The sequence below is a fragment of the Pimephales promelas genome, chromosome 15 (assembly GCF_988280905.1).
Source record: "Pimephales promelas chromosome 15, fPimPro1.hap1.1, whole genome shotgun sequence".
Lineage (NCBI taxonomy): Eukaryota > Metazoa > Chordata > Actinopteri > Cypriniformes > Leuciscidae > Pimephales > Pimephales promelas.
In genome coordinates this window covers 32,506,656-32,522,219 of record NC_142783.1, presented here as the reverse complement: position 1 = coordinate 32,522,219, position 15,564 = coordinate 32,506,656, and the positions used below count along the sequence as shown (strand labels likewise).

Sequence of the window (15,564 nt, the reverse complement as noted above, 5' to 3'; positions counted from 1 at the left end):
TTTATCCGTCGAGAACAGCTCATTTATATCTACTGAATTACAATCTAATTTAGCAAACTGCAAGTCATCACTTCTGGTCATATCAAAAGTACATAAAGTTTGTGAAAAGCATGCACTTCTTATCCTTCTGATCGGTTTATTAACACCACCTTTAATTCCCTTCATTTCAGCTCAGTATTAAAAATCATATTACCTTCATTAATTAAAGTAGCCCAAGGGGGATTTAAAGCTGAAGTCTTATGCCTGATCCCTTCATCATAGACAGCAAGCCAATCTGTTTACCTTTATCTCACTGAATTATAAAATGATTATATGAAAATGTGAACCTCACTTTCAGTTTCAAGAATTCTTGGTGCCTATCATGTAGTAAATCAGCCTTGACCATGAGATTTCCACACAGGCCTCTGGGAATGGATTGAGAATGTTAGAAGCGCTCCCTGTGTTAGTTAGGGCAATACAAGCCAATGTGTCTGACCTGCAGGGAGAGCCGGTAAAGTTAATGCCCTTGAATTACACCCTACGCTCCCTTAGGACAACACACGAATTGGGGGGCTTCTATTTAGGAGCTCAACGAACTGTTCAGCCCCATGCTTGATTGGCCGAGGAAGGGCCTTGCCATCATTTGTCTTTGTCAGATTATTCCACAGAGCCTGAGGGGCAAAAGCATGCAATGAAATAACTGGTTCAATTTCTTTGTCTGTTTTTGGGACGTTTTGGAGCTGCTGCATTAGAGGAGGAGACACATCAAATGGGACAAGCCAGTGAGGAAGACAAAGTGAGCTGATACACCAAAGCTCTTATTGGTAAAAGGTGGTATGTGTTCCTGCAAGACAATATAAAAGCCAGAGCATGCATGTTACAACAGTGACCCCTTGCTCACTGTGTGACTACTTGTATACAGACTTCTATTGCAACTGTAGTTCCCAAGGCCAGAGACTATACTATATTCAAGTGTCTAAATTTAGTCTGACTAACAGATGCACACTATGGTGACTGGACTACTTAAAGGAGTAGTTCACTTTAAAAAAAAAAAAAAATTGCTGATAATTTACTCACCCCCATGTCATCCAAGATGTCCATGTCATTCTTTCTTCAGGCGAAAAGAAATGAAGGTTTTTGATGAAAACATTCCAGGATTTTCTCCATATAATGGACTTCAATGGGAACCAAACGGTTCAAGGTCCAAAAGACAGTTTCAGTGCAAACTGCAAACTGTTCAAAGGGCTTTAAACGATTTCAGACGACGAATAAGGATGTTATCGAGTGAAATGATCGCTCATTTAAAAAAAAAAAAAGTTTAAGTTTTATGAGCTCAAATGTTCGCCTTGCTCTGTTCTGTGATGCGTGTTTGTGACTCTCCTGTTCGAACTCGTGTCATTTGGTTCATTCAACGAATGAAATTAACAAATTGACTCGGAAAATCAGTCCTCCCGGAGCAGGACTAGGCATACAATTTATTTACTAATTTAACCCCTTAACGTCTGAATTTATATAGCTGTATATAAAAAAATGTTTTATGTGTGTTTTTGCCTTTAAGTAGATGGTAAATAATGTTGAGATTATCAATTTCACTTTTGCACAACAAATAAATAGAAATTTTGGTATGTTGCAAATCTGCAACAACGGGCATAATGGTCATTTTGGTATGTTGAAAATCTGCAACAGCGGGCATTAATGGTCAATTTGGAGTCTATTTGGTATGTTGCAAATCTGAAACAGCGGGCATAATGGTCAATTTGGGGTCAATTTGGTATGTTGCAAATCTGCAACAACGGGAATAATGGTCAATTTGGTATGTTGCAAATGTTGCAAATGTTCCTGACCGGAGAAATCCTCGTGCCTAAACAGGAAATAAGTCCATCACTTTGAAACAAGTGCTTGTCGAAGGTCCATAGGTCCGTAGTGAATATGCACAAACCGGCATTGGGGGAATGCAGACGTTATCTCGGCTGGTTGACTGAGTTAAATGGTTTGTTGCATATTTGCGACAGTGGGCGTTAAGGGGTTAAAGACATCCAAATGTCTACTCAAGAAAACATGTTTAACCATGTAACTTGTGAGTCTTCAAACAACTTTTACCTCAGAGGAAAATTTGATCAGAGACGTGGTCTGGCAGGTACTGCATGTTCCATTACCACATCTTTGAATGTGAAGTACGACAGCTTGTTTCTTTCTGTTACCATCTATTTTCAAAAATAACTCATCTCTTCTTTACTATAATATATGAATCATGACCCTGGACATCTGCAACTCATGCCATACATAGGTGTTTTTGTGGATGCATGACTGACAAGCAACAAACAATGTCGAACCCTGAGGCTATAAATTCACAGGATATTGAACGTCTCACATGACTGTCATGTTTTCAGACCAGGTCGTGAAAGGCCATTTTGGAAGAATCCAAAAGGCCAGTGTCTTTATATCAAAGGATGCCCGAGAAAGATGGGAGGCAAGTCTGTCTACTTCATGATGTCTTGGAGGCATAAAAGGCCCTTTGATTCTATGGTGGCCCTTGTTCCTTGATGTTTCCCTAGTGCTTGGCAAAGCTGGAAAGTCACATTACAGCTGCCTTTCAAAGATGATTGAGAAAGGGACTCCAGAGAGTAAAGAAAAAGGGCTTCAAGAATCCAGAAATGGCTAGGAGAGTAGATCCATGATGCTCTCTTAAAGTGAGATGTTCTGTATTGGAAAACCTCACAGACAGGACAATACTGTCATCATTGACTTTCTTTTTGACAAAAAAGAGAGAAATTTTGAAAAATGTAATTGCAATGAAAGGGAAATGGAACTTTCAAGCTTCAAAAACACTGAACAAATAGCATAAACATAATTCATATGCCAGGTCTTCTGAACTCATTGAATAACTCATTGAGAACCAGATTTGTTTAAGCAAAGGTAGCATAGATTTTATTTGAATGACTAAGGTTTGGTCTATCTCTCAATACAAATATATAGTATGGACCACATTTTCATTTTATTTTTTCTGAGACTGACAAATTTGTTTTCTTGTAAAGTGGTAAGAATATTCTTTCAAAAAACTAAATAAATAACAAAGAAAGTCATATGAGGCGAACTGACGTGAGGGTGAGATTTTTTGTAAACAAATAGTCCTTTTGGTATGACCAAACATTTCCTTTTCCTTTCAAGTTATTTCACACGATGAAATGTAAAGTCAGAGGAACTTGTCAAGTGTGGTAACTTTAATCATGTTATGATTAAAAATATATAAGTGTCACCTACACAGCCTGACCTCACTCCGGGAAAAACATCAAAAACGGGTTCTTTGAAAGAAATCTCTAATGTTTGAGAGATCAGTGACCAGCTCTGTCAATGGTAGACTTTCTAAAAATCACTGTGGAGAAACTGGGGCAAAAGAGGTTAACAAATGTTGATTTTTACAGATAATTTGTACTCTTTGAAATGAGAAAAAAATTATTGGAGAATTACAGACATGAATGCCTACAGGGCATGACTGTTGGGAGAGGACAGATAGGAATGGACTGAAATGAATACATGTCTTAATTGACTGTTGGCTAGAGTTGATTTTTTTTTTTTTTTTGTATCTTACTAAACAACATTATTTCATTTACATACTAACAAATGGTACAAGAATGAAATAAACAAATCCACAAAAGGAATTCATTCACTGCACACCCATTGGTAGTTGCCACATCGCATCACTTCTCATTTACATAAAGTTGAACTCTGCTCAACTCACTGATGGGCCTCAAATTGCCAACTCTCATTGAAAATGAATGATTTTCCAGTCACTTTGTCGCAGCAAATTGATGTCAGTGTGAATGGCGCCACAAGTCATGACTTAAATTACAAATTTAGCGGCAATCTGTAGACCCCCACGGCCTGTAGTTTGTTTGTAAAAAAAATTTTGTCAGGCTTTTATGTTTTGTACCTAAAGCAAAAGCTCAGACCAAGATCATCTGCTACTGTTGATTTAGGCCAGGCCAGTGGGCTAAATATTTATTACGGTGACATTTTAATGGCTGGCACATGAAAGGGAAAAAAAAAAAATCACAAATAATTTCCTGGCTTTTAAAATTTGATTTGTGCACAACAATTGATCTTGTATCGGTCTCGAAGAGCCAAAACAGCAGCCAGCATGAAAATAAAATCATGTTTGCATGATACTGGGCTGCTACAATGATATTTGACAGCAAGAGCATTGTGAGGTTGTGTGGCTGGTTTGCTGAATTGTTCCACTTTGTTGAGTTATGGTGACGATATCGCTTCTTATTCATTTTAGATGGACATAAAAAAGTGCACATATACCTCCATCATTATTAGATGATATCACTTTAATGGAGCTCTAGGATGTCTTTGATTTAAGTCACCATGTCATTTACGACCGGCAAACAGCAAGGGTCAGATTATTGTCCTTGTCGTTTATTATATGATGCAGTTCCTAATAAAGTTAACAGCCAATTTCTATTGATCTGATTTGTTAAAATGGTTGCATTTACACTTAATAAATGTGTCTCTGCAAAACGAACATAAATCTGACATTCAATTCCCATGCTATATGCAAAATCAATGGAGTTCGAGTCAACGAAAGCAACACATATGAGCTGCATTTTAATTTCAAGATCAAAGATCACAATTAGAGAGGTAAAATCACTACTATTTATGAAGATGACTTTGTTTTGAGCGTCATTTGTGACAGTTTTGGCTTTCTAAAGAGATTCTCTACTCATCTGGGGCAATGCGTTGCAGAAGCGATGTCATATAGGCTATAACAAGATCTCACATGTCCATGTTTTCATATTTTGGGAGGAGTGAAATTTCCATGTGGTTTTATAAACCAGATGCATTCACACTTGTCCAGTTTCATTTGGAATGCACTGTATCTATTTTTATACATTTCTAAATTGTGTACGCACTACACACCAATGCCTTTTGAAATACACACGATCCACTTTTTAAAAGTGTACATAATTACCATAATATCATAATGTCAGTGAAAAATATATACATTTAAGATTTGCAGTACACTACAAACGCACAATTATTTTTCACAAGGAATATTCTGATGAAGTCTGCTCTGGCTTTTGACCATCATCAACAATTATCATAATTTTCATGACATCATCTGCATGAAACTTTAATATACTTTTAATGGATCTTTTTAAAGAGTGGTGGTTGATTAGGATTTTACTTTTCTAACTTTAGTAAGTGTGTAATTTTGATGTTCGAGCATAAACAACATCTGCAAAGTTACGTTACGTTCAAAGTTACGTTCTACAAAGTTCAAAGCAAAGGGAGATATTTTACAACAAATTCATCAACTAACCATTCGGAAATGTCCTGCTACATATCTACATGTTGTCATTTCTTGAGTCTCTGCATCTTTTCCCACAAATTTTCAGTGCGCGTCTGTGTGAGGTAATCGGAGTTTGCTAACACACAAGCTCTTGAAGCTCCGCCCTCTGTGCCGGGAGCAGCAGCTCATTTGCATTTAAAGGGACATACACGGCACGTGTTTTGCTCACACTCAAAAAGTGACAATATTAACAGGCTATAACAAATATCTGTGGGGTATTTTGAGGTAAAACTTTAGAAACACACTCTGGGGACTATTTTACATCTTGTGAAAAGGGCATTATAGGAAGATTTTCTTAATTGACATCGTCAAAGACTTGACTACCCGTCCCCTGGGAGAGTCCGGAGAAGCCTCCTTTGAGCCCTTGAGCACACATCCCTCAGCACACGATAGTCTTACAACCATAAGCGTCACCCCCACTGGACTTTTCCTGGGATCCGCATTCGTATTGCTCGCCTGCTCACGGCACAGCTCATTTCACTCACTCAGTCTCGCGGGCCTGAATGATTGATGGTTGGGGGAAAGACTTGGCGCACCTTCACGGCCCTTCCCAGGCTGTAAAGCAGCAAGCACCACCATGTTAGACCCTGACAGCTGCACTGCTTAATGGGGAAGGATATAGACTGGGGAACAGGAGGCTGCTGGTCCAAGCCCCTATGGATCCCAGTTGCTATAATAGATGAATGAATAGTCGAAGCCTGTTTTCTTGAATGGCTGATGACAAAATAAAAATGCCACAAGGGGAATTGAGTTGTTTGGGCACATGTGCTCCCTATATATATATATATATTCAGAAAACAATATTCATGCAGTCATCTTGTAGAATTTCATTTGCGTGGTTAATAGAGGGATCACATGTTGGCGAGATGGTTTTTAACATTATAATAATAATAATTGAGTAACATGATAATTGATAATCTGAGACATTTGGCCACTGCTTAAAGGATTAATTCAATAAAATGAAATAAGTATCAAATATACATTATTTTAATTAGGCTTTTTTACTATTATTTATGATATTACGCTCATCGGAAGAGGTGAATCATGTCATAATATACAAATAGCTAAATCCGGGGCAATTTTGATTTCATGTTTACTTAAAAATGGTATCGCTGTCTTACTCTCATGTATGTTAGCTTAATCAAATATATATATATATATATATATATATATATATATAAAGGGGTATGTGACAAGTAATATTTGCAACCTTTAAAGGGATACTTCAGGATTTAGCATTAAGCTTTGTATTAGTAGAAAACCTGTAGTATTTTCAAATGACCATGCTTTCCACCCTCATATCCCCCTGAGACGAGAGATTTATGTATATTTTTGTCTGGAAAAAATACTCAGATGATGCAAAAATGGCATCAACATAATGAATGGCGATTGTAGAACGCAAAAGCCGAATCCCAGACATTTTGGGCGATCTCGAAACACATTTTCGGGCAGACTCATCACAGCCTAGACTTGTTGTTTAACTACTGCGCTCTGTTACCGGTAGGCGTGGCCTCCTAGGGCAGCGCAGCAAGTGCATTCTGGGAGTTGTTGTCTTTCATCCACATAAGCCAAAAAATACATTTTCTAGCTTTTCTCAGTCTAGAAAGCTCCAAATTCAAAAATAATTTCACATTTCTTCTACATAAATGACCCATTTTAATTCCGACCAGTGCATTTAAACAAGATAATTATAAGCATCTTATAAAAGTGATGGTAATAAGACTAAACACGGGGACACTCTCTCTCAAGTCCTATGACTCACAGCGAGAGATGATGGGAAATTGAACACCTTCACTTTGCTCTCACAGTAAGGCACTGCAGTGGCCGTTCACTACAGTTCCGCAAGAAAGGGGGAAAAAGGAGAGGATAACTCAAATGGATATATAACATAAATGGACCTCATCAAACCTCTGCAAAACTGGGCTCAGCCTGCTAGACACATTTTTATGTGAGTGGTGTAATCAAAATCAGGTTTGCTGGAGGGAGCAAAAAGCAGATGACTCAGACAGCAACAAACATGGAGTGAGTTAACGTTTTATGATTGGATGATCTACACCTCCGCATTGTCTCGAGTTTGCAGTGATGGCAGTGCTCATTGTAGCTCTGCTGAGATAAGGTGACAGAGCTTTTGAAAGCAAATATGTGCAACCGTGGGCAGTGTGCATGCAACATAACTGAAAATATCTATTTTCACTGTCATAATAAGCAGCACTATCACTATTACTTGCTCATATCTTGAACAAACCAATAACTGCGTTACATTTAGTCATATATAGACCTTATCCAGGAGAGATGTACTACTTTTTTTTTTTCCTTTGATCTCTTTATTAAATAGGGATTTTAATACATTTAAGCCACTGGAAAACTCTCTGCATGTCCCTTTACACATTACACTGATTTTACACAAGTATCGGATCGGAACCCGTGAGTGGCAGATACTCAATATTTATTGACACAGATTGAAAAAAAAAAAAAAAAAAAAAAAAACTTGATTGGGACATCCCTAATTTTAAAACATTAAAAGAGTAGTTCACTTTTCAAAAAGCGTTTGCTAATAATTTACTCACCCCCATGCCATCCAAGATGTCCATGTCATTCTTTCTTCAGTTGAAAAGAAATTAAGGTTTTTGATAAAAACATTCCAGGATTTTTCTCCATATAATGGACTTCAATGGGAACCAAACGAATGAGCGATATATTGTAAATTAATATTATATTGCATATATTGTACTCACTATACATTTAAACTGATTCTCTGACAACAGTGTTTGGTTGAGCGATCGTTTCACTTGATTACACCCTTATTCATCGTCTGGAATCGTTTAAAGCCCTTTAAACAGTTTGCAATTTGCACTGAAACTGTCTTTTGGACCTTGAACCGTTTGGTTCCCATTGAAGTCCATTATATGGAGAAAAATCCTGGAATGTTTATCAAAAAACGTAATTTCTTTTCGACTGAAGAAAGAATGACATGGACATCTTGGATGACATGGGGGTGAGTAAATGATCAGCAAAAGTTTTTTTTTTTTTTTTAAAGTGAACAACTCCTTTAATGGTTTATACTCCTTTTTAATATTTGATTGGATCATTTCAGCTACTAAGGACAATATTTACAATTTATATTAAGTGCAATCAATGTTGATTGTCATAATCAAAGGCAAATCACACAAAGTTTAACTCTATATTTATTTATTTCTTTGAGAACATAATCTATCTTTAGGCATATCTGTGAATGCATATATTGTACTCACTATACAATTAAATTAGATTCTCTGACAACAGCCCTGAAGCAGTCATTTTTCACTTATTAAAAATACTAGTTTAACAGGGCAACGCTCAACACAACAACCACTCAGAACACTTTAGCAACTAATTTGAATTATTCATGCAAACAACCACACACAACTTAGCATTGTGACAGAGAGTTTTTTCCACACTCACACTTTCATCAAAAAAACATAAAAATGTGTCAGTCTTATTTTGTCATCCATTAATTCTAGATCATTTAGCAAAGCTGATATGCCTAAAATAGAACACAAAGGTCACATTTACAGCTATTTTAATTACAGCAATTACTTCATTTCATTAAGGGAAATTTCAAGCCTTATCAACCACATCTCTCTTGTACGCGCACACACACTTTCCAGTGGCAGGTAATTCGAGCTCTAGTGGCAGGTGCTTCAGGAAGGCAAGCTACGCTGTAAAAAATGTCAATCTGCTAATATCTATTATGGCAAGCGAGGGTGGATTAGAGCTGGAGAGAGAGAGAGAGAGAGAGAGAGAGAGAGAGAGAGAGAGAGAGAGAGAGAGAGAGAGAGAGAGAGAGAGAGAGAGAGAGAGAGAGGGCATTTAGCAGCAAGAACAGAGGAACACAGCGTGGCTCGGGACGAGAACAGCCTGTCTAACGCAGTGATCCCCGGAGGGATTTGTTTGGGGGAAAAGAAGAGAAAAAAAAAACTGGGCTACCGAGCTACACAACCCTGAAACAATTAGAGATCTGTCTGCCTCTGAATTTGCATGACAAGCAGCGTTCTGTTCCCTGTGGTCAGACATGGGCAATTTCCCCGCCAGTTATTGAATCAGGAAGCACAGAGCAGAAAAAAAGAGAAAATTAAAACAGAGAATGAGGAAAAACGCAAGTTGCTGCCGTTGATCTAAAAAGCATTAATGCTGTATAGTAAATGTTGTAGTTCAAATGAGGAAGTAGCATGAGGCAGTTGCTCTCCTTACATAGGTTGAGTGTTAAATACATGCAATACGCTTGTACAAAGATTTGCATTGAGGCAATCACATTGCTTCTGGGCACCAAACTTGTGTTACAATTTTCTACCTTTGATTTAAAGGTTTGCAAAATGATTTGGGATAAAAACAATGTGACTTTTGTACTATAGCAATAATTCAAAACTCAAGACATTTGCCTTGCAATTTTACGCCCTGCAATCACTTGCAATATTTATTGAAAGTTTATGACTTACAGAAACTAAACAGAGCACAGTCTCATTTTGCGTTCAAAAGGAAAGGAAAATCAAAAGGAAATAAACCATTTTCTCTTTTGATCATGTTAATATTAAAGCAATCACAGAACCTATGATTCTTTGATATTAAGTACTTTAACATATGTAGTTGATCCTTTATTCCTAACACCTAACCCTTAAATCGGAGATGGGTTAGGTGAATAACACTGATGTAGAAGCATCTATGATTGAAAGACTAAACAACATAAACCGTAAACTTGTCAATCAAATCTGATTGGTTGATTGGAAAGTTGTTCCAGGATCAACAAAGCTGTTCATCCACACTGTAAAAAAATATTTTCATGATTTGGAATCACAACATTTTTTCTGTTGTCAAATCACTTAAATAATCAATGTAGTTCATATCATAATATCTTGAGTTTCTGATGATTAAATCAATCTCCTTCATTTTATTAACTCAATTTTTCCATTTCAATGAACTTAAAATTTTAAGACAATCAGGTTGTCCAAGTTAAACCAACAATATTTTTTTTTTTACAGCGGTACTTGGTTAAATCATGTTCACCACCAAATAAGGGTTGTGTGAACCCCATTTAATGGGTAGTGTAAATGACAGTGGAAAAAAAAGAAAGAAAAAAACACTTTTTTTATAATTGATTATGATTTTCAAAGACATCAAAACCTTCCAATGTCTCGCTGTAAAAAAAAAAAAGTTGGTTTAACTTAAAAAATGAAGTAACCTGGTTACATTAAAATTTTAAGTTCATTGAAATGGAAAAATTGAGTTAATACAATGAAGGAGAATGATTTAATCATCAGAAACTCAAAATATTATGTTGTATGAACTACATAAATGATTTAAGTTGATTTAACAAAAGAAAAAATGTGATAACAAATAATAAAAAAAATATTTTTTTACAGTGTATAGCATGAAAACACCGATGTACTTTGAGAAAGTGAGAGATAAAACACTCACTTATGGTGCAGTTGGTGGTGAAGCGGGGGTCATAGGTCGCCGTCTCCATGTCGCCGGGCTGGTTGTAGCTGGAAGAAATCCTGAAGGGTTTGCTCCGAGCTCCCAAGCTGAGGTGCACCACCGCCCAGCTGAAAAGAAGAGAGAGAACCAGCAAGATCAGCAGCAGAACCCAGCAGCAGGGCTGATGCAGGGCCCGCACTGGGCTGTAGGAGGTCATGGTGGCCCCTGGGAGACCGTCCCCAGTTTGGGCCAGTTCAAAAGTCTCTGGAGATCTCACAGAGGGAGACGTCTGGCCGTCTGACACCAAACCAGACCCCTCTGCCATTTTAGGGTCATCCTCTGCTGCCGTATCGCACATCCCCAGATATCCACTCTGCTTACAGAAGCTATGCCAGTTGAAACTAATGGGCAAGTACAGGACGTGTTTATGTGTGTATTGCACAGATGCTGTCTCCACTGGATGATACCTGTGGAAGAATGCACGGATGCACAGTTGCTCTGTGCGTTTTTAACCAAACTGTCTCTCATAAGGAAGTCAATGACCTAGCTAATTTTATTAAGCAAATTGCTTAGATTTCAATTTGCCAGTGGCCAGAGACCAATGATTTTAGTCTCCTCCTCCCTCTCTCTTCCCCCTCTCCTGGGCTTTTCTTTCCCCCAGACCTGTAACCTGTCTGTTGTGTTGTTGTTGTTTCGCATCTCACTGCGGGATTTGCATCGATGTCTGATTCGCTCCAACAACAGGAGTCGAGACCCATGACTAAGTGGGCGGTGATCCTCTAAACAAATACGCAGACAGCTAGCAATCATAGGGAAATGAAGACGGGCAGATCTCTGACAGACATAATGCACTCGGATACACTTGAGTTAAGATTATTGTTCCACGTTTGAGTTTCCATCAATCCACTGTTTGTATGATTGATTTCACATCATTGAAAAATTCAATGTGAATTGCCATTTTAAACCATTCCAAGGTGTCATATACTGACGCTTTTGACATTTTGTCTACACACAAGTTATGAGACGCATATATATATGGGCCAGAAGGCGCCTCCTAGTGGTCTAACCCTAAACCTACCCCAGAACTAAACCTACCCATAACCGAACAAAGCTCTGTGTGTGTTATATTGACGCTAAAAGGTGCCATATGCGTTGGATTTAGACGAAATTTCAAAAGTGTCACTATATGATGCCCTAGAATGAGAATGCGTTCATTAAACCACATTTACTTAAAAAAAATAGAAATATCCAATGTTATATGTGCTAAATCATGCTTAAAGTTTAATAACCCATATTTACTTCCATTATATGAATACATTGTATGCAAACTGTAGTTTCCATTCAACACTGGAGAGGTTGACCCATAATGACTCTAGCCACTTCCGAGAACCCTGGATATGTGAAAAGAGTCCATTGGTATCAGTAGCCAAGGTTTCAATTTAGTTTGAGACCTGAGACAAAAATGATTAGCTCATGCACAATAGGACCACAAAACAGATTAAAAATATTCTATCTGAAGTTGACTTTAAGTGCCTCTTTATCCTCCGAGGCACAGCATTCGAAGCAGGCCCTTGAGATGCAAGGTGGGCCAATTGACATTCCTGGAGATGGAATGATTAAACATTATTTTTTTCCCCATCACAGATTTTGTAACTTTATTTTTAAACAAAAAGAGCAGGTCTTAAAAAAAAAAAAAAAAACATCTATAAACAAACAGTGCTCAACGCTAAGGAGTTTACTGGTTATACTTTTTCACTGGCCCCACCACAAACAAATATAGCAACTATCACCAGAATGGTCCCGCGAGAACTAAATGATCCCCTAGATGCCATTTTCCTGGTTGCATCCGCACTGCCGGTAGGATCTCTGAAGTGACGGCCTCATTTCGCGATGACTGAGATAGAATGTAGACGCATAAGTTATGTGATCTTTTTGAAAAGGTGTTTCGTATGGCATGTGTTCGGCCAATCAACGTACAGTACACTACTGTCACTGGAAGTTCCTGTTGTGTTGGGTTAGACCATAGACTGTAAAAAATATGGACAACGTGTCTGTGACGTCACCCATAGACTTTCCAAAGAATGGGTTTGAGGCTGTTTATGGGGGGTATGGGCGGCGCCATCTTAGAAAATCTTTGGAAATACAAAATACAAATGTTTAGAAAGGATACAGAGGTGGTATGATGTGTTGTGTCAGATCATGGCCGACACGTCAAATTCCACTCGGCGCAGCCCGTTATCAGCTGTCAATCAAAATTAACCGCCCTTATTTGCCATACATTTTATATCTAAATACAATCTAAACTAACGAGTTAGAAAAAAAAAATCACCCCCCTTACAGTTGTCAGGCACTCTGAATCTATCCAAAAAATACAATAAAAGTCCATGGGACTAACCTGTAAAAGCATGAATTTATGCTGTGAAAACTGACATTTTAACATGGGGTCTATGGACATTTGCTCCCTTTTGGTACCTCCCTCTAGCGGATTTTAGATGAATTGCAGTTAGACCCTCTGAAGTAGGAGCTAATGTAGTCCACTAAAATATAACTAAAATTAAAGTGGGCACTTACACCAATGGTTATACAAACTATGAAAATGCTCTTCCAATGCAAAAGCCATACTGATCCAGTTCTTGATCATTGACTTTTCAAGTTAACAACTCACTGGAGGGAAGATAACCAGTTTATAATCACTTTTGTTGTTGTTTTTCAATTCGTTCCCCACCTCAGATATTATGAGCAGTCAAATAAAACACATGTACGGTGTGAAGATACTACTGTTATTTTCCTTATTTTAATGGCCTAGTTGTATTTTTTTAACATATCAAATGATCCCACATAAATAAATGATGAAGGTCTTGTGATTCACTGCTTTAATCGCTGGTTTGTTTTAAAAATATCTATTCTCAGGTTGTCTTCCTGCCTCTTTGCAATGAAATCAAACCTACGCCCATGTTTAAATGTGAAAAAGTGAGAGGAGAACTGAACTTGTCATCAAAAGCTCTGCTTTTCATCATTGCTAATGTTGTTTTGTAGATCTAGAATAATGCATATTAATGTGCACAAATGTGTAATGTATCATAAGGGTTGCATTTGGAAAATGACTTCAGTGAGAAACACACGCTCACACAAACACAGCTGACTTACTGTAACAAACTATGTTCAGGTAGACACTTGCTTTTCATCTAATAAACCAGTCCTTAACCGCATGAAATAATGAGCTGCCATTTCAAATTTAGCTCTATTTTAAGGTTAAATCGCCTCCTCTTGGCAGGCCTACACAGTCATATCTACATATTAATTTCATTGGACAGCATTGTCATTAGATACACTGTATGATAATAAAATCATACATGCTCATAGCAGTGGTAATATAATGTATAATTTTGTTGCCGTCATTGCCGCTTTACAAAAACTCTTCACTGATAGTCCTGGTCTTTATTATAGTCATTATGTTGCATAGAAAATGACATTTTCCAGCTGACTGAATGCTCAAGAAGAGTAAAACACACTAAGATCATGTTAAGATCAAACTTGATGAGCTGTTTTTGAGATGGTAAAGAAGTTCCCACCTGCGTGAAGTTGGCCCCCCACCCAACGCAAAACGTCGTCAAAATCTGCTCAATCGTTTGTGCTCCGTTTGTGCTGGTTTGTGCTGTAAAAAGTTTCGTTTGTGCTGCTTCGGTTTTTTAGATATTAAAATAATATTTTTAGGTCATTCTGAGGTCACTTAGCCCCCCCACATGATCAAAATTCACCCAAAATAGTCTCGTTCGTTTGTGCTTCGTTTGTGCTGGATTGTGCCGGTAAAATTTTCGTTTGTGCTGCGTCGGGTTTTAAAATAACAGACTTTGAATTATAGGCGATGACGTCATCAGCCCCCCTCATGCTCCAAATTAATCCAAAATAGTCTCGTTCGTTTGTGCTCCGTTTGTGCTGTTTTGTGCTGTAAAAAGTTTCGTTTGAGCTGCTTTGGATTTTTAAATATTAATCATTGAAGGTTAGGTCGATGACGTCACTCAGCCCCCCACATGCTTCGAATTCATCCAAAATAGTCTCGTTCGTTTGTGCTCCGTTTGTGCTGGTTTGTGCTGTAAAACGTTTCGTTTCAGCTGCTTCGGTTTTTTAGATATTAAAAATATTTTTAGGTAGGTCACCTGAGGTCACTCAGCCCCCCACATGATCGAAATTCACCCAAAATAGCCTCGTTCGTTTGTGCTTCGTTTGTGCTGGATTGTGCCGGTAAAAGATTCATTTGTGCTGCGTCGGGTTTTAAAATATTAGACATTACATTATTATTGATGACGTCACCAGCCCCCCACATGATCCAAATTCACCCAAAATAGCCTCGTTCGTTTGTGCTTCGTTTGTGCTGGATTGTGCCGGTAAAAGATTCATTTGTGCTGCGTCGGGTTTTAAAATATTAGACATTACATTATTAATGATGACTTCACCAGCCCCCCACATGATCGAAATTCACCCAAAATAGTCTCGTTCGTTTGTGCTTCGTTTGTGCTGGATTGTGCCGGTAAAAGATTTATTTGTGCTGCGTCGGGTTTTAAAATATTAGACATTACATTATTAATGATGACTTCACCAGCCCCCCACAAATCCAAAATTCACCCAAAATAGTCTCGTTCGTTTGTGCTGGATTGTGCTAAAATTTTACCGTGTGCTTGTGCTAAAATTTTACCGTGGCGTCGGATATTAGATCCGAATGATCCGAAAATATTAGACTGAATGAGAGAGAATTATAGACACCAGCACAACAGTAAGAC

General features: G+C 37.9%; 1 protein-coding gene across 4 annotated transcripts in view; it reads right to left on the bottom strand.

Annotated features, from left to right (window-relative positions):
• Nucleotides 1–15,564, bottom strand: part of alk (ALK receptor tyrosine kinase) — a 419,464-nt gene that overhangs the window by 83,277 nt on the left and 320,623 nt on the right. For all 4 annotated transcript variants that reach the window (XM_039665984.2, XM_089120560.1, XM_089120559.1 and 1 more), the window contains one exon: nucleotides 10,787–10,914. In XM_039665984.2, coding sequence (XP_039521918.2) covers nucleotides 10,787–10,914 — 128 coding nt within the window. The remainder of the gene's footprint in view (nucleotides 1–10,786; nucleotides 10,915–15,564) is intronic.